General features: G+C 59.0%; 1 protein-coding gene across 3 annotated transcripts in view; it reads left to right on the top strand.

The window, feature by feature from the left end:
* Window positions 1-25,254, top strand: part of LRP1 (LDL receptor related protein 1) — an 84,797-nt gene that overhangs the window by 17,167 nt on the left and 42,376 nt on the right. For all 3 annotated transcript variants that reach the window (XM_036455939.2, XM_036455941.2, XM_045588154.1), the window contains exons 7-20: window positions 8,822-8,984; window positions 9,100-9,322; window positions 10,658-10,847; window positions 11,199-11,342; window positions 12,414-12,650; window positions 14,548-14,728; window positions 16,085-16,307; window positions 16,965-17,166; window positions 17,510-17,635; window positions 20,717-20,857; window positions 21,284-21,409; window positions 21,834-21,950; window positions 22,300-22,380; window positions 23,913-24,080. In XM_036455939.2, coding sequence (XP_036311832.1) covers window positions 8,822-8,984; window positions 9,100-9,322; window positions 10,658-10,847; window positions 11,199-11,342; window positions 12,414-12,650; window positions 14,548-14,728; window positions 16,085-16,307; window positions 16,965-17,166; window positions 17,510-17,635; window positions 20,717-20,857; window positions 21,284-21,409; window positions 21,834-21,950; window positions 22,300-22,380; window positions 23,913-24,080 — 2,322 coding nt within the window. The remainder of the gene's footprint in view (window positions 1-8,821; window positions 8,985-9,099; window positions 9,323-10,657; window positions 10,848-11,198; window positions 11,343-12,413; window positions 12,651-14,547; window positions 14,729-16,084; window positions 16,308-16,964; window positions 17,167-17,509; window positions 17,636-20,716; window positions 20,858-21,283; window positions 21,410-21,833; window positions 21,951-22,299; window positions 22,381-23,912; window positions 24,081-25,254) is intronic.

A 25,254-nucleotide genomic window follows, 5' to 3' on the forward strand; every position in this document is an offset into this window, starting at 1 on the left:
CGTGCCTTTCTGGCTCGGATCTGCGAAGGCCTCAAAGGAGGAATGACTGGTCCATCTCCAGAGACCAGGGACTGTCCCTTCTCAGAGAGAAGAGTGTTCCAAGGGACTTTCCCTCCAAGCTAGGGGTGTCGAACTCAATCAGAGAAGGGGCCAAAATCTAAAATCCAGCCTAAATCGCGGGCCGAATGGTTTACTGAACAGTCATAAACTGTCATTGTGATGGAAACGCAGTGGAGTGCAGTGATGACAGCGCGGTGCGGGCCACATTGCAAGGCCTGGCGGGACGGATTTGGCCCTCGGGCCTTGTGTTTGACACATGTGCTCCAAGCGGTAGCGAGGGCTGAGGAGCCCTGCCGGGCAGCGCCTGAAGTCTGTCTTCGTGAGGTCGCCGGAATAGACCCTCCGTTGTAGCATGGTGTGGAGGTCCTGGGGCTGTTTGGGGCGGGGGTGGGAGGGGTTGTGGCAGTGGATGAGACCAGAGGAGGAGATGAGGCTGGGACCACCTGATACTCGGGATGTTCCCTTTGGGGCTCCCTCCCGAGGCTGTGCTTTGCTGTCTAAGGGGTGATCCTGTGGGTGGGGCCAGGGCATAGACACAGCCCTTGGAGCAGCACTGCTCCGCTCAGATGCTGTTATATAAACAAACAAAACATCTGGCATCATCACATTCCCAGGAAATGCGCCACGGGGCTGAGGGGGAGATGGGGCCTGTGGTTGGTCTGACCCACTTGGGAGGGTAACTTGATCGGTGGCCTTGAGCAAACCAGAGTTCCCTGCAAACTCTGGTTTCTAATCTGCAGAAGGGGGCTGGGGCTGTCTTCTCGGGTCCGATAGGTGGAAGTGAAAGTTGGAGGTAACGGGAGGGTGGCAAACAAAAGGCTTGGGATCGTGAACCTTGGGCCTGCCTCGATCTTGAGGTTTTTTGTTGGTTCCTGTGTGAGGATCCCCAGAGAAGACACAGACCCTGGGAAGGTGCAGGGCTTAGTTCTGCTTCAGCAGATGCTCTTTGGAGAGCCCCGCCCTCCGTGGCCTCATCTCATTGTCCACACCCCAGGTCCGGGGCATCCCAGCGCTGCCCTCGGGCTGCTGGTGGCCAGGCTCCCCTGTGATTAGACGTGTTCTCCCTGGAGCACCGAGCTGGGGGCTGCCCCCCATGCTTGGCCGAGCTCTTGGGGATGGGCAGCTCAGGGATCCCCGTGACAAACGGGGTAGGGTTGGGGGGGGGGACCCCAGGAGACATCTCCCCTCTCCCCGCTCATGATCGATGGCCCCACCTAACAGGCCTGTCTGGGCAAACAGCTCCAGCCGTGCCCTCCCTGGCCCTGAGGCCAGACCCGTGGGCTGGTGGCCGGAGGCCCGGGAGGGGTGCTCCTCTCCTGCCTTCCTCCCCAGGAGAAGCCGGAAATAACCTCAGGCGGGTATCCCTCCCTTGGCAAACACAGCCTTGACTCCCAGCCTGCTAGGTTCATGGACCCTTCTGGGGCAGAGTCCAGGAGGCGGGAAGAGATCAAGGTTCTGGGGAGAAGTGTTAGCGGGGAGAAGAAGTGGGTTCCTCTTGCCCCAGCTTCTGTGTCCCCGGCCCCCCCGCCCCCCCCCCCCGCCTGCACCCCGCACCTCATGCCGCCTGAATGTCTGGCTGTCACCCTGAGGATGGTTGTTTTGCTCTCATCCCACAAGCTAATTACGGGCCCTGAACGGAGGAAATAGGAAGCATCTCTCCCCTGGTGCCCTCCCCACATCCCCGGTTCATCCCGGTTCCCAGGAGAGGCGGATGGCTGGTCCCAGGCTCTCACCTGTGCCGTGGGCAGCGGACCTGTAATTAGCTCCCCGCGGTGACGGTGAGGGGAAGAAAGGCTGCTGGTTTCTCCTGCTTTCTCTCTGCCCTTTGGGGGAGCCCTCCCTGCAATCATCCATTCTTGGCTGTGACTGTGACCTCCCTCAGACCCCAGGCGAGCCCCGTGCGGGAGGGAGGAGTCTGACAATGGAGAGGTGTGGCTGGGTGGGGGCGGCTCAGAGGCCAAGAGGCCAGGGAAGCCTGCCTGCCGGTGTGGGAAGAAGAGGGAGCCTGCCCCAAAGAAAACTGGTCACAGAAATAGAACAGAAAGAAGGAAGGAGGCCAGGAAGTTAAGACCTGGGTCTCGGGGCCCGAGTGAGCCAGACCTGCCAGTTCTGAGAGCCCTAGACGACCCTCCAAGGCCTGGGGTGGCCAGTGGTCAGCGCAGCCTCTAGGAGAGGCTTGTGGAGCAGGCTCAGGACTGGCCCCTGCCTTGGTCCAGCTTCTTCCTTCTGTGTGTGGGGCGGGGGGGGCCCTGGGGGGGGGGGACACACATCCACTGAGCAACACCCCCAGCATTCTGAAAGGTGTGTGTGCTCTTCCTTCCTTACCCACACCAGGCGCTCACCCTCTTCGCGCAGCCCCAGTGCTTTCACGGCCCTGGCTGGGGTGAGCCCTCCCCCGTCCTCCTGGGCCATCACCCAAAGGCCATCCTCCCAGCTGGATGGTGGTCTCTGAGGACCCTGATTCCATGACTGAGAACGAGACAGTGAGTCACGGGAGACCCTTAGGGAGGCCCGAGGCCAGCCCCTCAGTTGTTTTTCTTTTATATTGTTATTGCTTTCAGAGAGGGAGAGAGATAGAAACATCAATGATGATAGAGAATCATTGATGGGCTGCCTCCTGCACGCCCCCCACTGGGGGTCGAGGGCACAACCAGAGCACGTGCCATTGACCGCATCGAACCTGGGATCCTTTAGTCCACAGGCCAACGCGCTATCCACTGAGCCAAACCAGTCAGGGCCAGACCCTCAGATTTTTGTTTGTTTGTTTGTTTTTAAATAAATTTCATCCTTTTTTAATTTTTTATTTTATTTTATTGATTTTGTACAAAGAGGAAGGGAGAGAGATGGAGAGTTAGAAACATCGATGAGAGAGAGTCATCGATCAGCTGCCTCTTGCACACTCCCTACTGGGGATATGCCCGCAACCAAGGTACATGCCCTTGACCGGAATCGAACCTGGGACCCTTCAGTCCCCAAGCCGACGCTCTATCCATTGAGCCAAACCGGTCTCGGCTGTTTGTTTGTTTTTAAAAAAATATATTTTATTGTTTTTTACAGAGAGGAAGGGAGAGGGATAGAGAGTTAGAAACATTGATCAGCTGCCTCCTGCACACTGCCTACTGGGGTTGTGTCTGCAACCAATGTACATACTCTTGACCGGTATCGAATCTGGGACCTTTGAGTCTGCAGGCCGATGCTCTATCCACTGAGCCAAACCAGTTTCAACTAGACCCTCAGTTTTTAATATTGCCTTTCCCAAGGCAGGGATGCCTTGATTTTCTGTTGCACATTGGTGTGCATTTTTTATTATTGTAGTTATGTTTTATTGAATACTCATTAGGGAACTCCGATAACTAGCATATCAAATCTATGATTTTGTAGATTGTCTAGGATGCAGCAAAATAAGTTGATTTAAAGAAATAGTAGGTAAATAATAGTAAACAACTGTGCATAAACGTGGTGAATATTTTGAAAGTGATACTCAGAAGACTTTATGTTCTGGTAACAGAGGCCCAGAGGGGTCAACTGGAACAACCTGAGACAGGCCTGACATCCCCCCCCCCCCCCCCCCACCTCTCACCCCCACCCCCTCAAGGATGGTGCTGGGCTGAGCTGTGTTGGAGGTCAAGTCTCCCGGCCCCACCCTACCCCGAGGCCTGCACTCTCTAAGCTGTGCTCCTCTGACCTCTCCCTTCAGTTCTGAGGATAGCTCCCCTGTGAGAAGGATCAGGGCAGACTGCAGGCGGGGATCCTGAGAAGGTGTGTGTGTGTGTAGTGGGGAGTACGGGAGCAGACGGAGCCTTGAAGGAAATGAGATTTGCGAAGTCGCTCAGTTGGACTGTGTACGAGGGGGCGCTCTGGAGGGGCTTTCGGAGATCCCGGGGTCTCCTCCCGGCCCCGGCCCTGTGCTGCCCGGTGCTGGCGGGGGAGGAGGAGGCAGACCCCCTAGGAAGAACAGGCCCTGGAGGCTGCAGGCAGCAAGGTTGCGCAATGGGTCCCCAATTCCAGCTGGCCAACTTCACTTTTCTTTTTTTCTTTCCCCTCCCTCGTGTGTGTGTGTGTGTGTGTGTGTGTGTGTGTGTGTGTGAGCTCACATTTAAAGTCACAACAGGAAACGGGGCAGTGATTTGTCTGGAGGGAAGGCAGAGGGCAGAGAGCAGCGTCTCTGAGCCTGTGGTGAGCTGGCTTCCCAGCTGGAAGGGGACCTGTCCTCCCACTGAGCTGGACACCCCAAGCCCTCTCAGCCTCCATCCCCCGTCCCCGGGACACGTAAGACGGTGTGAGAAGGCCAGCTGCCCCTTTCTTGGCCTTGCTTACCCATGTGGTGTCCGAATACTGAGGGGCCTAGCCACCCTCTGTGGCCTCGGGCCCTGCACATCCTGGCGCTTGTGCTCCCCGTTCCCATTCCGAGTTTGCTGTCCTGTGTCAGCCCTCCCCCCTCCCGCAGGCCAGGGACAGCCCTGCGTCTCGGCACGGCTCCAGCCGTCCTCTTCTCCCCCGCTGTCTCCTTGAAGTCGCCTCTCTCCCCAGCCTGCTCCCAGCACCCCCTCCCTACTGTTTCCAAGCCAAAGGAAGGAACTTAGGCAAGCGCGGTGTGTTTTAGAGCCCAGTAAGGATTTCTCAACAGCTGAAAGGCCTGGTTCTGATTCTGAATCAGAGCTGCAGAATCTGTGGACCGGGGCCAGGCAGGAGAAGGAAGCACGCACACCGTCGTCGTCCCCCCACCCCCCAGGTGGAATTCTGAGCAGGGAGCGGGCCTCGGGGATAGAGGGGACACTCTATGGCCGAGGCCCAGACTTGCTGGTGGGAGGAGAAGAGCTGAAGTCGGGACCTGGCAGGAAGTGAGAGCGTGAGGACATGCCATTGAGCGATGTTCTGTCAAGCCCCAGACTCCTGCTCATCCCCCAGCCCTCCCCCCGCCCAAGCAGGAGGATTACCAGACAGATGTCTTCTCCCACTGTCCTGGGCACCCAGAGGCCAGAGACGAAGGTTCTGGCAGTAAGAGGGAAGGGAAAAAGTGATGTCCCAACACTGGGACGACCGAGTGAGGACTCGGCGCTCAATAAATATTTGTCGAATGAATCAGTGCATGTGTGTCGGGAACTGGGGACAAAGATGAAAGTGCCCTGGCCTCTCAGTCCTCGCAGTCAGGTAAACAGGCTGCGGTACACGGAGCTGCTGGGGCCATGGGAGCCTCCAGACTGCCCACCTGCAGGGTCTGCCTTTAGTCTGAAGGCCACAGGACTAGCTGGAGGCACAGATGGCACCTGGGTGGAAAAGGTGGGGACGGGAAGGAGGGAGGAGAAGGAGGACCATGGTCCAAACCATAGCTCCCATTTGTGGCTTGTGTATTGTCGGCCCCGCCCTGTGCTATGTGGGTGCTGTTAACGCACCATCCCATTTTGCAGATGAGCAAACTGAGACTCAGAGACATGAAGTAATTTTCCCGTAGTCCCACAGGAGGTGACAGAGGATGACTCACACCAAGGCTGGGCCCAGGGCAGAGCAGAGCCATGGGTGAGGTGGGGAGGTTCCTGAATGAGGACCAGATGCCATGTGTTCCCTGAGGTCGTGGTGACAGTTACGGCTAACGGGATTCTTCCTCCTCAGCCCTGGTCCTTGCACCCTACCCTACAATGTCTGGGTGTGCGGATGTGTGAAGGATATTTCCTTAGGACCCAGAGGCCCCGCCCGTCCTGCCCGGGATTTATTTTAGGGAGAGTGCCTGGAATCCTGCAGCTGAAGCTGGGGTCTTCTTGGGAATGGGGTGGGGCCTGTTGTTTTTGGAAAAGCAGCCACTATTTAGGGAAATGCCTCCTGAACATCGTGAATGACGGAGACGGGGAGAGGAAACCGGAGCTGTGGGGAGTGCAGGATGCTGAGCACGGGAGTCAGGTATAAGGCGGGTTCAGCATATAGGAAGTTTGGCCTATGTCACTGGGTCCAGCCTAAAAGCACACACCCCGGGTCTATTCTGGGGCCTGGAACTGAAAGTCCTTTGCGACATCACAGGCAAGCTGCGGTCTGTCCTCTCCCTCCCGGCTTCCGAGCGGCCTTCTCTGGGCTGGCATCCCTCACTCCTAGGACTCCAGACCACTCCCAAACTCCTCTCTCCTCTTGGGTCTGCCTGGGACTCCCCTGTCTTCAGGGTTTGGAGGGTGCCCTGGCGTGGCTCCGCAGCCCTGGGAAGGCTGGACCACGAAGAGCAAGCCCTCTGGGTGTGTAGGGCCAGAAAGCTCAGGTCTTCTGGGCACAACCCCAGGACTCCAGTTGCCCCCCCGCCCCCATGCCCTGGACAGAGGGCAGCCCTCTCCCAGGCTGAGCCCATCTCTGTGATGGCCTTAGAATGGTGTGAGCGGCCCCGCACACGCGTGTGTATGTGTGTGTGAATGTGTGCCTATGTGTGGTGGGGCGGGCGGAGGAATCGGACTGTAGGGAAGAGGAAAATACTGTGGTGGAGGGGGGTTGGATAACAAAGGATTTTTGCTTGCAACTAATGGTCTCCAGCTGCAAAAATACCGAAGGGGAGGCCAAACCAGGCTGGGGACTCCAGCTCTTGCCAACTCCTCACCAGCCTGCTGAGCGGGGCCCTGCCTGGCGCTGGGGAGGTGGGAGGGGAGACCGGCCAAGGGTAAATATCTGAGCGCAGGATGGCCCCTTCCTGGAACCAGGAGGAGGCCGGAGGTGGAGGGCAGCCTCGTGCCGTCCCGGGGCTCTGCATCAGCTCTGCAGGCTGCTCTCTCCTCTCTCGCCGCTGTTGAGGGGAGGGTGTGTGGGGAGCAGGGCAGGGTGTTGCCAGCCCCGGGGCTGGGCAGTGACTCAGGGAAGCCTCAGGAAACGGAGCGAGGGACCCAGCTGCACCAGCTGGCGCTGGGAAAACAGCTTCCCATGGTGAAGTTGGTCCACATGCCAGCGGCCCCCAGACCCCCGCCGCGCCCACCAAGCAAAGGGCACGCAGCCCTGTTTGCCTTCCAGCCGCGCTGCCGGCTGCCCGGGGCTGTGGGCAGGCCCCCGCCCTCCGGGACTAAGAGACTTTGGCTTCCTCTGGAGGCAGCCCAGCGCCTTCGCTGTAATCTGACTTCTCTGTGGTAACGGTGTGGGGGGCATTGTGACCACCTTACCCCTGCCCTGGGCCCTCTTCCCGCTTGGCCTGGGTCCCACACCCCAGGCCGCTCTGCCCTCCTCTCCGCGCGCCAGCACCGGGGCCCCGAGGAGGGGATGGGTCCGGGTGCATCAGCACTGACAGGGATAACCCGTCCGTGTGACCTTCCCCCAGTCAGTCCCCTCGGGGTGGGTTTCCACAGGGGGACCCGACGAGGAAACCAGTTGGATGAGAATCTCACATCGGCTCCTTCCTCTCGCCTCTCCCCTCCCCCAGCCCGAGTCCTGTGACCGTGAGTCAGTGGCAGGACCCAGCCAAGTTCCTTGGGAGCCATGTTCCTGTTCCCTCTGTCCCCACCCCCACCCACTGTTGGGAAACGGACCCTGAGTCCCTGTGGGGAGGGGAAGGATCAGGGGGTGCTGAGCTGAATTCCCAGCTATGGCTGACTGTGCGGGGCAGAATGCTTCCCGCTTTGCTGAGTGTGAGCAAAGGGGGTCAGATGGGCAGAGGCAGGCCGACCAGAGATTTCTCTCTCTGTTGGGGACACTGGTGGAGGTGGAGTGCAAGGCAGGGGTCCCAGGGAGTCCCAGTCTTGGAAATTTTCCAGTTTGCAAGAGGCATCAGGCCAAGGATGGCGGTTGGAGAAGAGGGGTGGCCAGGGGGTCCTGGAGAAGAGGGGCCCAGAGGCCAGCAGGGTCCCTGTACCCTGACTTGCTGCCTCCTCTATTTCCGCTGCCCTCACCCCACCCCTGCTCCCTTCAGCTTCTCGGCCTCTTGCACTTCTCCAGGCCCAGGGCTGTAGACTGAGTGTGGCCCTCACCGCCGTCCTCCCCCACCCGGGCCTTCTGGAGCTCCCCCTCCGGCTCAGCCATGCCTCAGTTTGCCTTCAGAGTCCCTGTGCTCTCTCCTCCAGCGCCCCCCAACATCAGGAAATTGAGCAATAGGAACACTGAAAAAAAAAACACAATAAAAAAACAGGAATGGGGTGAATAGAGGAAGTTGGGCCTATGTCACTGGGTCCAACCTTTGGCCCTCACGGACCTTCCCGTTTCCATCCATATGGGCCCCATACTTTGTCATTCTTTTCTCTCAGATTGGACTTATTGACAAGTGCTTGCTTTCCCATTTTTTTAAAAAGTCATGCAACACGTAACGGCTTCCAATCAGTGCTCTGGCTGGCATGGGACTTACCATATGTGAAAGTCCAGCTAAAAATAAAGAACCGTGTGAGTGGCCAAACATTGTGTGATGTTTTAATTAGCCCGAGTGCTCTCATCTCAAATAAAAGCAGATTTAAAAAAAAAATCCTAAAATGAGCTGGCGAACCTGTCCTCCCTGTCTCTGGGGACTCCGAGAGGAGCTTCCTGGAGGGGCTGGAGTCCGGGAAGCGTGCCCCCCGTGCCCGTGTGCCTACCCTGTCTGGGCACGGGGAGCGGGGCTGTGTGGGAAAGTACTGGAGACTTCTCCTTGCAGAGACCAGATGGGTGGAAAGGCGGCAGAGACCAGAAGGCTGAGTGTCCTGCTGTCGGAGCTTAGGGAGCAGAGATGGCCGTGGCCTTGGGGGGGGGGGCACTCTGAGGAAGGGGGCTGTGCAGGGGCTCAGGGTGAGCACGTCCATGTGAGCGCCTCCCCCTCAGCTCTTCCGTTCGCCCCCTCCAGACGTCGAGCAGATGGCCATCGACTGGCTGACGGGCAACTTCTACTTCGTGGACGACATCGACGACAGGATCTTTGTCTGCAACCGGAACGGCGACACGTGTGTCACCCTGCTGGACCTGGAGCTCTACAACCCCAAGGGCATCGCGCTGGACCCCACCATGGGGTGAGGGGCTGTGCCCCTTGGCGGGGGAGGCGGGAGGCGGGAGGCGGGGGCGGCCGGGGGAGGGCGGGCCCCGGCGGCCGGCGCCCCCGTAACTAACACGCCGTCTGCCCCGCAGGAAGGTGTTCTTCACCGACTACGGGCAGATCCCGAAGGTGGAGCGCTGCGACATGGACGGGCAGAACCGCACCAAGCTGGTGGACAGCAAGATCGTGTTCCCCCACGGCATCACGCTGGACCTGGTCAGCCGCCTCGTCTACTGGGCCGACGCCTACCTGGACTACATCGAGGTGGTGGACTACGAGGGCAAGGGCCGGCAGACCATCATCCAGGGCATCCTGGTGAGGGCTCGGGCGGGGCTGTCCGGGCACGCTGGGGGAGGGCGGGGCACGGCTTCCCCTCGGACCGGACGGTCGTGGTAGAGACGCCTTTGGCTTCCCTTTTCTGACTGGATCCTCACAGTGGCCTCTGGGGGATGGATGTGACAGCTCGTTTCTGGCAGATGGAAACAGCAGGGCCCGAGAGGTTGGGGATTTGCCTGAGGTCACACAGGAAATAGCAGTCGGACCTCGTCTAGAGGCCCTGCCAGCGCAGCGGGCACTGCGTTCTGGGATGGTGAGGGTGACGGCCACCTCGGTTTGCGTGGGACTGTCCTGGTGTCAGCAAACCCATGAGTCCTGGACAAACTGGGACGGTTGGTTACCTTAGTATTATTTTTTAAAATATATTTTATTGATTTTTTACAGAGAGGACGGGAGAGGGATAGAGAGCTAGAAACATCGATGAGAGGGAAACATCGATCAGCTGCCTCTTGCACACTCCCTATTGGGGATGTGCCCGCAACCAAGGTACATGCCCTTGACCAGAATCGAACCTGGGACTCCTCAGTCCGCAGACTGATGCTCTATCCACTGAGCCAAACCGGTTTTGGTTGCCTTAGATAACAGATACATTATGTGGGCAGCAGGCCTGTGACAGGGCCCGTCTGTCTTCTCCACCCTCCCCTAGCTGGGCGCTGGCGTTGGGTTAAGAATGTTCTCTGTGGCCGAGGCCGGTTTGGCTCAATGGATAGAGCGTTGGCTTGGGGACTGAAAGGTCCCAGGTTCGATTCTGGCCAAGGGCATGTACCTTGGTTGCGGGCATATCCCCAGTAGGGGGTGTGCAAGAGGCAGCTGATCGATGACTCTCTCTCATCGATGTTTCTAACTCTATCTCTCTCCCTTCCTCTCTGTACAAAATATATAAAATATATTTTAAAAAAAAGAATGTTCTCTGTGGACAGAGTTTAGGTCCCAACTCCTAGGTCACCGGAATCACGCCATCACCACGGCAGGCCTGATTCTGTGGGAAATGTGGTTTCTGCCCTCGAGGCATTTGAGCAGGCTGGGTGAGCCGAGTGCACAAACCGCCAGGCAGAGCAGAGAAACCCAGAGCCATGGAGTGAGGGAGGAGGGGTGTCCCAGTTCAGAAGCTCCTGAGGAGACGCTGGCGAAGGAGGAGCAGAGGGCTCAGGAACAGGCAGCCCGCCCGGGGAGGAGGGAGCACGGCGGCAGGCCGCGACGGAGGGAGGAGCCGGGAGCACAGACCGCGGCGGAGGCGGCGGCGGGAGGGGAAGCCAAGCGGGGGAGGGAGGACTTCTTCCCCTTGTGCTGACCGTGCTGCCTCCTGCCCCGCAGATCGAGCACCTGTACGGCCTGACGGTGTTTGAGAACTACCTCTACGCCACCAACTCGGACAACGCCAACGCCCAGCAGAAGACCAGCGTGATCCGCGTGAACCGCTTCAACAGCACCGACTACCAGGTGGTCACCCGCGTGGACAAGGGGGGCGCCCTCCACATCTACCACCAGCGGCGCCAGCCCCGAGGTGAGCCGGCTGTCCTGGGGGAGCCCCCGGCTCCCTCCCATCGGGGCGACCGTGTGACAGCCCCTTCCCGCCCCCGGCATCCGGATCCCACCCCGGCGGCCCCTTCCCCCTGCTGCTGAGGACACAGAGTGTTCCTCCCGCCCCTCCCTCTGGGGCTGGAGGAGAGGCCCCCGCCGGGGTGGCTGGGCTGTGCTGGGACGAGGCGTTCCCGCCCTGGGCTTCCGAGCCCTCACACGGGACAAGGGCACGAAGCCCACGGCGGGAGGGAGGGGGTGCGGGCCGACTTTGGGGAGCCTTCGGCAGGCCTGGGCGCCGAGGCCTGAGGTCCTGACCCGCCCTCCGCCCCCCTAGTGAGGAGCCACGCCTGCGAGAACGACCAGTACGGGAAGCCGGGGGGCTGCTCCGACATCTGCCTGCTGGCCAACAGCCACAAGGCGCGGACCTGCCGCTGCCGCTCCGGCTTCAGCCTGGGCAGCGACGGGAAGTCCTGCAAGAGTGAGTGAAGGGCCTGCGTGTCCGCTGGGGGGTGGGAGGGTGTCCTTACCCGCCTCCCACAGCCCTGCCGCTTCTGTCTGAGTGAAGAGAGAAGCATTTACCCAAAGTGTCATCACTAGTGAGGGACAGTCACAGAACTGGAACCCACATCTGAATACAAGCCTTTCCCCATATCCCCCTCCAGCTCCAGGGAAGACTGTAAACTGGCCCCTCCCTCCCTCCCTCCTTCTCGCCCTTTTTCCCTCCCTCCTTTCCTCTCTCCCTTTCTTCCTTCCTCCCTCCCTCTCTCTCTCCCTTCCTTCCTTCCTCTCTTTCTCCTTTCCTTCTTCCCTCCCTCCCTCCCTCCCTTCCTCAGTAGTGAGCATGTCCTGTGTGTCTGGCGCTGTCCTAAAATAAAAATTCAGCAGTGAACAGGTAGATGTCATCTCTGTCCTCCAGGGCGTACAGTCTGGCGGGAGAGTCAGACAAATAAATATAAAGCTTCAGGCGGGGGTAGGTGTTAGGAAGGAAATAAATGGGGAGTAGAGTCAGCGGTGACCTGAGGGCTCGGAGGAGCGAGCAGCCAGGGAAGACTTCTCTGCAGAGAGGGGTTTGGGCCGAGCCATCCGCGAGGAGGAGGCGCTGCCCGCGGGAGGGGCAGAGGGAGCCCAGGGCGCCCGGGCTCTGAGGCCGGGGGGGCCTGCGGCTTCCGATCGGAGCAGTGACATCACACTGGCTGCCGGGGTGGGGACGGCAGCAGCCAGTCTAGGCAAGAAGCGGCGTGGCTTAGATTGGGGCGTTCGCGGAGGAGGGGGTGGACAGCGGTCAGATCCCAACGTATGTGGAAGGTGCTCCTTTTCATTCCTGAGCAGTGCACGTCACTAAAAACATGCTACGCGCTGTGCTTGCCCCGTTCCCCACTCCTGGGGAAGGTAAAACCCCCAGGGCTCAGGTCTGCGTCTGTCTGTCTGTCCCTGTGACCCGGAGGGACAGACCCAGCACGGCAGGGGCCTTGCAGCCCCTGGGGGCGGTCGTGCGTGCGCATGCTTGTGCGTGTGTGTCTGACTCCGCCTCCGTCTGTGCCTGCCCTAGAGCCAGAGCATGAGCTGTTTCTTGTGTACGGCAAGGGCCGGCCAGGCATCATCCGGGGCATGGACATGGGGGCCAAGGTCCCCGACGAGCACATGATCCCCATCGAGAACCTCATGAACCCCCGGGCCCTGGACTTCCACGCCGAGACCGGCTTCATCTACTTCGCCGACACCACCAGCTACCTCATCGGCCGCCAGAAGATCGATGGCACCGAGCGGGAGACCATCTTGAAGGATGGTGAGGCGGCCCCCCCCCCCCCCGCTCCTCCCCCAGGAGGGAGGCGTGTGGATAGGACCCCCCAAGGGGCGTCACCCACCTGGGGTGGGAAAGCGAATTGGGGCCTCGACATCTGTCCCCGTGCCCTCGCCCTCTGCTGACTGGCTGGCTGGGCTGGTTGGCATGGAGATGAGGGGATGACAGACTGACCCCTGGGTGACCCCCTTCTTGGCTGAGCCGAAGGGAGGCAGGAGGATGGATGGATGGCGGGGGCTGTCCTTGCCAGCCCTTGGGAAAACTCAGGGTCTCAGCCATTGGCTCCGGGCCCCGGAGCTGCACGTAGCACACAGCGGGAGCGGCTGGGAGCCTGGATGGAGCAGGCACACGGCACCACGTGCACACACAGGGCCTGGGCTGCCAAGCACTGCGTGCTCCCACGTCCGGAGAAAACTGTGTGGTTGGTTGGTTGGTCTGTTTGTTTAAGTCCTCACCTGAGGATACTTTCCTATTGGTTTTTGTTTTTTTGTTAATGTATTTTATTGATATTTTTACAGAGAGGAAAGGAGAGGGATAGAGAGTTAGAAACATCGATGAGTTAGAAACATCCATCAGCTGCCTCCTGCACACCCTCTATTGGGGATGTGCCCACAACCAAGATACATGCCCTTGCCCGGAATCGAACCTGGGACGACGCTCTATCCACTGAGCCAAACCAGTTTCGGATCCTATTGGTTTTTAGAGAGTTGAAGGGAGGGGTGAGGGGGAGAGAAAAAGAGAAACAAGGATGTGAGAGAGACCATCGATTGGCCGCCTCCTCCCACACACGCCCTGACCCAGGTCGGAGATGGAGCCTGCAACCAAGGTATGCATCCTTAGCCGGGAATTGAACCCACGACCCTCTAACCACTGAGAAAGCCCGCCCGGCAGGAAACGGTGTTTGTGGGCTGAGTCAGTGTTTCCCTCGGAGCTGCCGGGGCAGGTCAGCAGGGCACGGTCTCCTGAACACCCACCTGCACGGAGGCGCTGGCTGAGCTCCGCCCCTCCCCGGCCTGAGGGAGGATTTCCCACGCGACACACCGGCCCCAGGGCAGGGCTCCCAGGCTGGGCAACTCGCTGACACCAGTTACCACCCTGTGCCCTGCTCTCCACCCTGCCCGTGGGGCAGAGAACCTCAGCAGTCAGCAGTCATAAGACTTTGGAGAAATCAAAAGTAATTCCTCATCACGAAAAGATCGGGGTTCCCTGTACTAGGGGAACTGCTATTTAAAGGGCACCGAAGGCAAAGCCTTTTGCTAAGTGAAAAATCACTTCCTGATTTATTCATTTTGTCAGCTCAGGAGTTTTGGGGCCGGGCCGTGGCGTCACACGTGTGCCCAGGGCACATCGCCGCGGCTGCCCACCCTCTCTGGCCCAGACATGCCCTCACGCGAGAGCCCACATCCTGCACGTAGTGTGCTGGCTGTCACGTACAGCTTTGCGCCTCGACGCAGAGAGGCAGCACAAATGGTGGTCTATGCCCGGCCGGTGTGGCTCAGTGATTGAGCGTCGACCTATGAACTGGAAGGTTCCCCTCAGGGCACATGCCTGGCTCAGTCTGCAGGAGGGGATGTATAGGAGGCAGCCGATCAATGATTCTCTCTCATCATTGATGTTTCTCTCTCTCCCCTTCTCCCTTCCTCTCAATAAAAAATAATAAGTAAATCAATAAAAATAACATATATAAAAATAATATAAAAAATAATAATACTTTAAAAAAAAAAATGCTCCTTCCTCCATCCTCCCATCTGTCTAGGGCTTACAAGGCTCCCAGCTCTCCCTACCAGCCAAGTTGCTCTGAGGTCTGTGCACCCCAAGGGTCAGGGACAGACAGTTTGGGCTTCCTCTAAGTCTCTCCACCTGTCCCCTTTGCTCCCTGCAGGCATCCACAATGTGGAGGGCGTGGCCGTGGACTGGATGGGGGACAACTTGTACTGGACGGATGACGGGCCCAAGAAGACCATCAGCGTGGCCAGGCTGGAGAAAGCTGCTCAGACCCGCAAGACCTTAATAGAGGGCAAAATGACACACCCCAGGGCCATCGTGGTGGACCCACTCAATGGGTGAGTCCTCCCAGGGCCAGGCGCCCTGTGGGTCTTAGAAGAGGCAGGTGAGACAGAGCGTGAACAGGAGAAGGCAGCCTGGGTGGGGTGCTTAGGCAAGAATGGGAAGCTGAAAGGCGAGGTGTTCCCATCTTTAGGGCAGTGGGAGTGATGCCTCAAACACACATAGAAACCTGATCCTGCCGAAACCGGTTTGGCTCGGTGGATAGAGCATCGACCTGCGGACTGGAAGGTCCCAGGTTCGATTCCGGTCAAGGGCATGTACTTGGGTTGCAGGCACATCCCCAGTGGGAGGTGTGCAAGCAGCAGCTGATCAATGATTCTCATCGGTGTTTCTGACTTTCTATCCCTCTCCTTTCCTCTCTGTAAAAATAAATAAAAATATATTAAAAAAAAGAAAAGAAAGAAACCTGATCCTGTCACCCCCAGCCCAGAGCCCACCTCCAGCCCCTGCCCTCAGAGTGAGACCACACTCCTTATTGGGCTGGGGTCCTAGGGGGTCTGCATGCAGCTCTTTTGACCTCATCTGCACCTCACTTCCTGCCCTTGGAAGGTCTGTCCTCACTGCCCCTTGTCTGTGCCTCAAAGAGACCCCCCTGCTGTTCCTGCAACCAAGGTATGCACCACCCACTGGAGATGAGGGGATGACAGGCTGACCCCTGGGAGACCCCCTACAAAGTCGCCAGCCCACATGCCAGCTTCTGCCCTGGAAGTCCCTCTGCCTGGGATTCCCAGGTACTTGCCGGCCATCGCACCTCCTCAGAGCAGCCCTCCCCACCTGCTGCGGTCACTCTCCATTGGTTTCCTGCTTCGGTCCTGTTTCTGTCACGTTGATGTGAGAGATCTTATTGGTTGACTTATTTCTTACTGTCTCCCTGGCTGGGATATGGGCTCCAGGAGAGCAGGAGCCCTGGTTACCTTGGTCTTTTCTTTTATCCCTTTAAAAAAGATGTTTTTTAATTGATTTTTTTTTGAGAGAGAGGAAGGGAGAGGAGAGAGTGAGATAGAAATATCAGTGATCAGAGAGAATCATAGATCAGCTGCCTCCTGCTCTCCTCACACTGGGGACTGAGCCTGCAACATGGGCACGTATCTTGACTGGGATTCGAACTAGTGACCTCTTGGTTCGTGGGTTGCTGCTCAATCCACTGAGCCACACCAGCTTGGCCCTTGGTCTTTTCTGGGTCCCCAAATGCCAGACTGTGCCCAGCTTGCAGTAGGCACTCACCAAATATCGGCTGAATGGAGGAGTAAATGAGTGAAGTGAGGGCCAGGAAGGGAAGACCGCTGTGAGGGGCTCTGGGTCCACACACGTGGATCCTTAATGACTCAGTGCTGACCAGTCGCTGCTCACAGGTGGATGTACTGGACAGACTGGGAGGAGGACCCCAAGGACAGCCGGCGAGGACGGCTGGAGAGGGCCTGGATGGACGGCTCCCACCGCGACATCTTTGTCACCTCCAAGACGGTGCTGTGGCCGAACGGGCTGAGCCTGGACATCCCCGCCGGGCGCCTCTACTGGGTGGACGCCTTCTACGACCGCATCGAGGCCATCCTGCTCAACGGCACCGACCGGAAGGTGGGCCGGCGCCCCCGTGTGGTGTTCCCGAATGTGCCGCCACATCACCTTTACGTGTGGATAAGGTGCTGTGTGACTGTGTGGGCGTCCCATGGGTGTGTACGTCTGTGTGCTGTTGGAGGATTGCTTCTATTAAAGTACATCCCACGGGGCCTGTTGCCCGGGGGCTGGACCGCATCCGAAGGCGCTGCCGCCTCTGCTGTGGCTCCGGCCGTTCTTTCTGCCCAGCTCCTCCTCACCTGGCACACCGCTCAGCGCCACCTCCGCCTCTCCCCCAGATTCCCGTGTCTTTTTCATTCCTTCGTGCCTGCCGTGGGTTGGCCTTTAATAAACCCTGGCAAATGTTTGTTGGGAGAAGAAATGCAAGCATGAATTCTGGCTGTGGGCTCGGTGCTGTGTGTGTGTGTGTGTGTGTGTGTGTGTGTGTTGGAGGGAGAAGACGGTGTGGACAAGCTCGCCATCGGTCCCCTGCTGGGCTCAGGATCTGGCAGCTCACTCTGTGCCAAGCTCTCGGCCTCAGGGGCTCCCGGGCTAATGGAGGAAATGGGAGCCCCCCTAGGATGTGGATAAATGAGGGTACAAACCAGTAATCCCCCTGGGCCTCCTCAGTCCCTCTGTTAGTCTCCAGCTCCTTCGTAACCTCGCCTCCATCCCTAGATTGTGTATGAAGGTCCTGAGCTGAACCATGCCTTTGGCCTGTGTCACCACGGCAACTACCTCTTCTGGACCGAGTACCGGAGCGGCAGTGTTTACCGCCTGGAACGCGGTGCAGGAGGCGCACCCCCCACCGTGACCCTTCTGCGGAGCGAGCGGCCCCCCATCTTTGAGATCCGCATGTACGATGCTCAGCAGCAGCAAGGTACCCCTGGGGCTGGGGCTGGGGCTGGGGCTGGTGACGGGGTGGGACTTAGGTGGGGGTGAGGCTCTGAGGGGGAAGGCACCCTAGGCTCTCAAAAAGAGAGCCCGGCCTCGCCCTAGAGTGCGACGCACACGCCTGTCAGGCCTGGGTCCTGTGGGTCTGCCGGCAGCTTGTTTGACCTCATCTGCCCTTCCTTTGCTGTCTCCCTCCCTGCCATGCCTCCGCCTCCTGCTCATCCTCTCGTTGCCTCCTCCCTCTTCCTCTCCTCACTTCAATGCATCTCGTCCCCTGTCCCTCGTCTCCTTCCCTCCCCCGTCCTCCCCCTCCCCCGGCCCCTCCGCAGGGGGCACCAACAAGTGCCGGGTGAACAACGGCGGCTGCAGCAGCCTGTGCCTGGCCACCCCGGGGAGCCGCCAGTGCGCCTGCGCCGAGGACCAGGTGCTGGGCTCGGACGGTGTCACCTGCATGGGTACGAGGGGCCTCGCTGGGGAGGGAGGCAGGGGAGCAGGCCCGGGAGGAGGAGGCCACGGGTCCCGTAAGAGATGAAGGATGCAGAGAGGGCCCAGCTGGGGCAGCAGGAGCTGAGTGGTGGGGCAAGAGAAGGCTCCGGGGACCAGGAGTGGGTGTGAGAGGGCACAAAGTTTAGGGGAAACTAATCTATTCCCTCATCGTTAAAGTGATACATCACTAGTTCTAAGTACCAAGCCCTGGCACACTCAGTTCCTGGTCAGGGCACATACCCAGGTTGGGGGTTTGAGCCCCAGTCGGAGTGCATATGGGAGGCAATGGATCGATGTTTCTCTTTCACATCAATGTTTCCCTCTCTCTCTCTAAAACATAAAATAAAAAATAAAAAATTAGTGGAAATATATTCTCAGGTTAGGATTAAAAAATAATAATAATAAAGGGGGAAAAAGCCCAAATCCTACCAACATATCCTCTGCCCTTTTGAGTTCATATGTGTCACAGCATTTTTCGTGTTATTCCTGGGTTATTTTAAATAGCCTCACTTTTTAAATAGAAATAGGCTATGCCGCCCTAACCGGTTTGGCTCAGTGGATAGAGTGTCGGCCTGCGGACTCAAGGTCCCGGGTTCGATTCCGGTCAAGGGCATGTTGTGGGCACATCCCCAGATGTTTCTCTCATCAGTGTTTCTAACTCTCTGTCCCTCTCCCTTCCTCTCTGTAAAAATCAATAAAATATATTTTAAAAAATAAAAATAAATAGGCTATGCTCATTATAAAAATAAATACATAAACATGGTAGAAAATAGAAGGAGAAAGTACAGGTCACCCCAAAGGCCACCACCCCTTGGTACTGCTGTCCCCGTTGGGAAAGCACCCTCCCACACATTTCCCTTCACCTTTCCTGACGGGAACCCTGCCGCACAGCCTGTTCTCGTTCCGGCTGTGGTCACCGGACAGCATGTCATGAAAACATCAGCAGAATTTTTAATGGCTGACGTAGATTTCATTAGTAAAAGTTACATAATTTACTTAGCCATTTCTCTGTTGTTCGATGTTTTTTTTTTTTTTAATTTTTTTAAAATATATATTTTATTGATTTTGTACAGAGAGGAAGGGAGAGAGACAGAGAGTCAGAAACATCGATGAGAGAGAGTCATCAATCAGCTGCCTCTTGCACACCCCCCACTGGGGATATGCCCGCAACCAAGGTACATGCCCTTGACCGGAATCGAACCCGGGACCCTTCAGTCCCCAAGCTGACGCTCTATCCATTGAGCCAAACCGGTCTCGGCTGTTGTTCGATGTTTAAATTGTTTCCAATTTTGTTTGCCTATATTTTATTTTATTTTTTAAATATATTTTTATTGATTTCAGCGAGGAAAGGAGGAGAGAGAGATAGAAACATCAATGATGAGAGGGGATCATTGATTGGCTGCCTCCATGCTCCACACAGGGGATCCAGCCCATAACTCAGACTTGTGCCCTGACCGGGAATCGAACCGTGTCCTCCTGGTTCATAGGTCGACGCTCAGCCACTGAACCACACTGGTCGGACTCTTTCCAGTTTTTTGTTGTAATCACTGCTAACATTTATTGAGCACAGATCATGTGCTAGGCACGGTTCTAAGCACTTCCCATGCAGTATTAACGTATTCCTGTAGGAAAGATAGTTTTATTATCCCCAATTTCCAGATAAAGAAATTCCTGCTCTAAAAAGTTAGAGCAGGAATATGAACCCAGGAAGTCAGACCCAGATCCCTTTTCTTAATCACCCACTCTCCTATTTCTCACACTTGCATGCTTTGCCATATTCTGAGTGAGTTCCTGACCATAAATCCCAGAGTGCAACTGGGTAGGGGGGCCTTGGGCACAGCTAGGAGTGAGTGACTGAGGCCAGTGGAGGGCAAATGGAAAGATGCTTCCAAGGACATTGAAATCACCAAGAATTGAAGCAGAATGATTTCAGAAAGCGTGATGCTGGAGCCAGGATCTAAAGACCCTTAAGGATGAGAGGGAGTGGCCTGGAGCCTGTAGAAGTAAGGGTGGGTGATCAGGTAACAGGAAAGTCAGTGTGCATTTTGCAGAGAGAAGAGAGGAGAATAGTCGGGAAGCAGAATGGAGAAGCAAGCTGGACACCTCCGGGCTCAGTGGCCCATGGGCTGTGGGAGAGAAGACAGCCGCCCACGGCCATGGGGAGGCTCAGTGGGAATGGCAGGTGGGCCAGGAAGGGATGCACAGAGCTGTGAGGTCCAGGGACCGGCTGCCCTGGGCTCCCGGAGGTTACTGATGCCGACTCAAAGGACGCAGGGCTTTTACTCTACCCGTGTTTCCCCTGAAAATAAGACCTTGCACAACTTTGAGAGGAAAAATTAATATAAGACACTGTCTTATTTTCAGGGATACAGGGTAATAGTGCAGGGCAGGGAGGCGGTGAGCGAGGTGCTGGGGACAGGAGTGGAACCTGCAGAGTTCTGGGCCCGTGTCACTCCTGCGGTGGGTGAGCATCTGTGAAGGAAGAGCCAGGGCAGGGCAGGGCCCTGAAGGCCCAGGAACACCTTCCTAGGAGCCGCGGGTGAAGAGGGCAGGGAGGGGGAGGAGGGGTCTCTCAGGGCACGAAGCAGGTGGGCTCTGCACTCTTATCCGCAGGCCCCTCGGAGGTGCGGGGCGTGTTACAGGGAGTGTCCCCTGTGGCTTGAGATAGAGCTGCCGTTTCCAGCAGATAACCTGTTCATGGAGAATTACACTCTAGGCCCGTGGTCAGCAAACTGCGGCTCGTGAGCCACGGGCGGCTCTTTGGCCCCTTGAGTGTGGCTCTTCCACAAAATACCACGGCCTGGGCGAGTCTGTTTTGAAGAAGTGGCGTTAGAAGTTTAAGTTTAAAAAATTTGGCTCTCAAAAGAAATTTCAGTCGTCGTACTGTTGATATCCGGCTCTGCTGACTAAAGAGTTTGCCGGCCACGGCCCTAGGTGAAATTAGCCTGTGCGTTCTTTTTAAATAATGAAATAGGCAAGTGCAGGGGCCTTAGCACCTGACCCGGGGTCTGGGTCTGACTCTCCCCCTCACGCCCCTGTGGTGCCCACAGCGAACCCATCCTACGTGCCCCCACCCCAGTGCCAGCCGGGCGAGTTCGCCTGTGCCAACAGCCGCTGCATCCAGGAGCGCTGGAAGTGCGACGGCGACAACGACTGCCTGGACAACAGCGACGAGGCCCCGGCCCTCTGCCGTGAGTCCCCGCTCTCCCCTCCCCTCCCCTCCCTCCCTCCCCTCCCCTCCCCTCCTCTCCTCTCCTCTTCTCCCTCCCCTCCCTCCCCTCCCCTCCCTCCCCTCCCCTCCCCTCCTCCTCCCTCCTCTCCTCCTCTCCCCTCCCCTCCCCTCCCCTCTCCTTCCCTCCCCTCCCTCTTCTCTCCTCCACTCCCCTCCCCTCCCCTCCCCTCTCCTCTCCTCCACTCCCCTCCCCTCCCTCCCTCTCCTCCACTCCCCTCCTCTCCCCTCCTCTCCTCTCTTCTTTCTCCTCTCCTCTCCTCTTCTCCCCTCCCCTCCCCTCCCCTCTCCTCTCCTCTGAGGGCCTGCAGGGCAGCCAGGGGAGGGCTCTGCCTGCAGGGGAGCAGGCCCCACCCTCTCAGCAACCTCTGACCTGTTTCCTCCCCAGATCAGCACACCTGCCCCTCAGACCGCTTCAAGTGCGAGAACAACCGGTGCATCCCCAACCGCTGGCTCTGTGACGGGGACAACGACTGCGGGAACAGCGAGGACGAGTCCAATGCCACGTGTTCCGGTGGGGACCGGGCGGACCGCCCCGGCCCCTCTAGTCAGGGAGGCGGGGAGCCGGGAGCCAGGCTGGGGAAGAGAGGGGCCTCAGCAGGCAGGAAAGCACACAGGGCGTGGGGCAGAGGACGGCCGAGCAGGAGAGGGGCGCTGTCCCCTCCCCGAAGGGCAGGCCCGGCGGGAGGACTGGGCCTGCAGGGACCGAGCACTGCTCTGGACGGGAGATCCCAGCGGGGCGGGTGGGCCTCTCCAGGGAGAGCCCCCCGAGAGGTGAGGGGGTGTAGCCCTGTGAGGCCGTGCAGATGGCGGGCTTCTCCCGGAGCAGTGGCCGTGAAGCCCGGAGGAAGACTTCCCGTTACCCGCGGAAGAGGGAAGGGGCGGGAAGTCGAGAAAGGGGGCAGGACCAGGAGCATTCCCGCCTCCTCTGCCCGCAGCTCGGACCTGCCCGCCCAACCAGTTCTCCTGTGCCAGCGGCCGCTGCATCCCCATCTCCTGGACCTGCGACCTGGACGACGACTGCGGGGACCGCTCCGACGAGTCGGCCTCGTGCGGTGAGGGCGCGGGGAGGCCGGGCTGGCCCGGGGCGGTCACCCCGAGAACGTCCCCCGGCTGGGGGCGGGGCGGGGCGGGGCGGGCGCCGAGGGGCCTGGAAGACCCTCAAGCCCGTCCTGTGTGGTCGAGCGAGTCCCTCTCGGTGGCCTCCGTGCCTTCCGTCTGCAAAGCGGGGCGATGCCACCTCCTGTGTTACCGTGTGGACGCGGAGGACACTCGGCACGGGGCTGGTGCCTGGTAGCTACCAGCGTTAGAACTGTGCTCGGGGGGGTGGGGACAAGGGGGCTGAGGCACTGTGCTCAGCCTCTCCCCCGTCTGCCTGACTCAGCCCCGTGTTCTCCCCGACAGCCTATCCCACCTGCTTCCCCCTGACTCAGTTTACCTGCAACAATGGCAGATGCATCAACATTAACTGGCGATGTGACAATGGTAAGAGCACACTCCCTTCGCCTGCCTGGTTCCCAGGAGAGCTAGAAGGCAGCCGGGGTGTAAGGCCCAAGGGGTTTTCTTAGAGCCCAGCGGGGGCTCCCTCCAGTTTGCCAAAGCCCTGCTGGACGGGACGGGGGAAAGCAGGACACGCCAGAAATGCCGGGGTGGGTGGGGGGACCCTGCCCGTCGCATCTGCGCCCTTCCTCCTGCCGGGTGGGGTCTGAGCCGTCTGAGCTCCGGCAGAAGCTCGGGGGCCGGGGAGAGGTCAGCCAGGGGGGCTGGGAGGACTGGGCCGAAGGGACAGAGCAATGAGAGCCCGGGCCCAGCTCCCGTCTCCCGGCAACCCCCCTCCTCCAGTCCTTGGCGCGCCCTCCACGCTCCTGCTCTAGCTCAGGAGCCCACCTGGCGGTCAGCGCGGACCAGGTGACGTCAGCCTGAGCCGCGGGCCGGGCGTTGTCGTGTGCGTGCCGTCTCGGGCCCATGCGGGTCGTGTCTGTGTGGTGTGGCGACGCGTTGCTCGGTGGCTCCAGCCCTGGCCGACGTGGGCGAGGGGGGACTGGGCCAGCGCCACGCTGCCCCTCGCCTCTGCCGTGTCTCGTGTGCCAATGGCCGCCCTGGCGGTTTCTGTGTTTCAGAGAAGGATTGTGGGGACGGCTCTGACGAAAAGACCTGTCCTGAGCCTGCCGGTCAGTGCATAGAAGCACATGCACCATCACCCCAGAGCCCCCGCTGGCCTCTGGCCGCCTCAGGACGCCAGGCTGCCCCTCCCAGAGCTCCTAGGGCGCGGAGAAAAGCTAACGAGAGGGGTCGGGGGGGGGGCAGAAGGAGAAAGCAAGCAGTGGGCAGGGAGAAGCCGAGTGGGCAGAGGCACCTCTCAGAGGAGAGGAGGGGACAGGAGACGGAGGCCGAGAAGGAGGAGGCGGAGGAGAGAGCTAGAGAAGCACATGCAGGCGGAGGAGAGGCAGGAACACGGCCCTGCAGCCAAACCCATCGTCCCCAGCGTCCCGGAAGTGTGGAGGGAAGTCCAGGAGCCCCCAGCTGCGGGCAGTGCCCCTTCTGAGCTGTGCCCAGCAATGCCCACGTTCAGGGCAGGGCCTGATTCAGCCCTCCACCCAACTCCACCACCCCTGCCCACCCCCCTGAGGGCCTCACCTACACTCCTTCCATCTCTCTCCCTCCCTACAACACCAGATACATCCCTGCCTTGCCCCAAAAGCAAACAGACCCCTGCTCCCACTCCCCGCCTAAAAGAAAGCAGCCAGCCCCGCGCCCCGCCCCCAGCCTCCCCGGACTCAGGGAAGGGCCCTCCAGAGCCCGCCGCCCCTCCCCCACGTGGGCCATGGTGCATGCTGCAGTCTATGCAGTTTCTGTGTCTTTTCTGTTTGTTTTTTTTCTCCGTGGGGGGGTTGGGGCGGGGAGGTGGGAGTCGGGAGGTGGGAGTGGGGGCCCCACCTGGGGTCACAGAGAAGAAGGCTGTTGGCTGACCCGCTCCTCGCCTCTCCCCTTCTTGCCCGCCCCCCGCCCCCCTCCAGACAATGACTGTGGGGACAACAGCGACGAGGCAGGCTGCAGCCACTCCTGCTCCAGCACCCAGTTCAAATGCAACAGCGGGCGCTGCATCCCCGAGCACTGGACCTGCGACGGGGACAACGACTGCGGCGACTACAGCGACGAGACCCACGCCAACTGCACCAATCAGGGTAGGCCCCGGGCCCCGCGCCGTCACTCAGCACCCACCCGTCACTTCAACGTCCACCCGTCAGTCCGTCCGTCCTCGCCATCTGGGAGCCGAGATAAGCCCCCGGGGGCTCTTATCCTGCAGGCGCTTCCCGGCCCGGGGGAGTGGGAGATTGCGAGGACTCCGGGTCACACGCTGTTCCGATTGCAGGCGTTGCCGCCGGGTGGCTTTGGGTCTGCGCGCCGGCTCTGCTCGCTATCTGGGTGGCCTTGAGCAAGTCGCCTAATGGCCTCGGTGCGGGTCTGCAGAGTGGGGATGACGATAGCACGGTAGATGCCGCGGCCTTGCTGTGGGGTTTCAGCGAGGCCGTGCTCAGCAGGCACCCAGCCCGCGGTGGTGTTGGGACCTCGTCGCTTTGAGAGGGATGTTCCGGGGGTCGGGATGAAGGAGTGCAGGGCGAGGACCCCAGCAGAGAGGGCTTGGCTCTGTGAGGGTCCCGGCCAGGGGCGGGGAGCCCCGTGTACCGGAAGGCACAGACCCTCTCGCTGCGGCTGTTGTTACGATGGGAGAACGAGGACCCAGGAATACCCTGGCGTCAAGGGAAGTCTGAAATGCAGATTTAAAAAAAAAATATATATATATATATATATTTTATTATTTTTTTACAGAGAGGAAGGGAGAGGGATAGAAAGCTAAAAACATCAATGAGAGAGTAACATCTATCAGCTGCCTCCTGCACACCCCTACTGGGGACGTGCCCACAACCCAGGTACATGCCCTTGACCGGAATCGAACCCGGGACCCTTGAGTCTGCAGGCCAATGCTCTATCTATTGAGCCAGACCGGTTTCAGCTGAAATGCAGATTTTTATGTGAAATCTACCCACATATTGTAGATACATGCATTCGTGTCCTAGAGCTGCCACAGTAAAGCACTACACACCGAGTGGCGTAAACAACAGAAATGTATGATCTGACATTACCGAAGGCTGTGAGTTCAAGCCCCACGTGTCGGCCGGGCTGGCTCCTCGGAGGGCTGTGCGGGAGGGCTGTTCCTGGCCTCCCTCCCAGCTCCGGTGTCTGCCGGCCACCTCGGCTTTGGCTTGTGCGTGTCGCACCCCGATCTCTGCCTGGGTCCTCTGCATGAGGACCCTCCTCGGCTGTGTGTGTCTGACTCTGTGTTTGTACCTCCTCTTT

The sequence above is a fragment of the Pipistrellus kuhlii genome, unplaced genomic scaffold (genome assembly GCF_014108245.1).
Source record: "Pipistrellus kuhlii isolate mPipKuh1 unplaced genomic scaffold, mPipKuh1.p scaffold_m20_p_3, whole genome shotgun sequence".
Lineage (NCBI taxonomy): Eukaryota > Metazoa > Chordata > Mammalia > Chiroptera > Vespertilionidae > Pipistrellus > Pipistrellus kuhlii.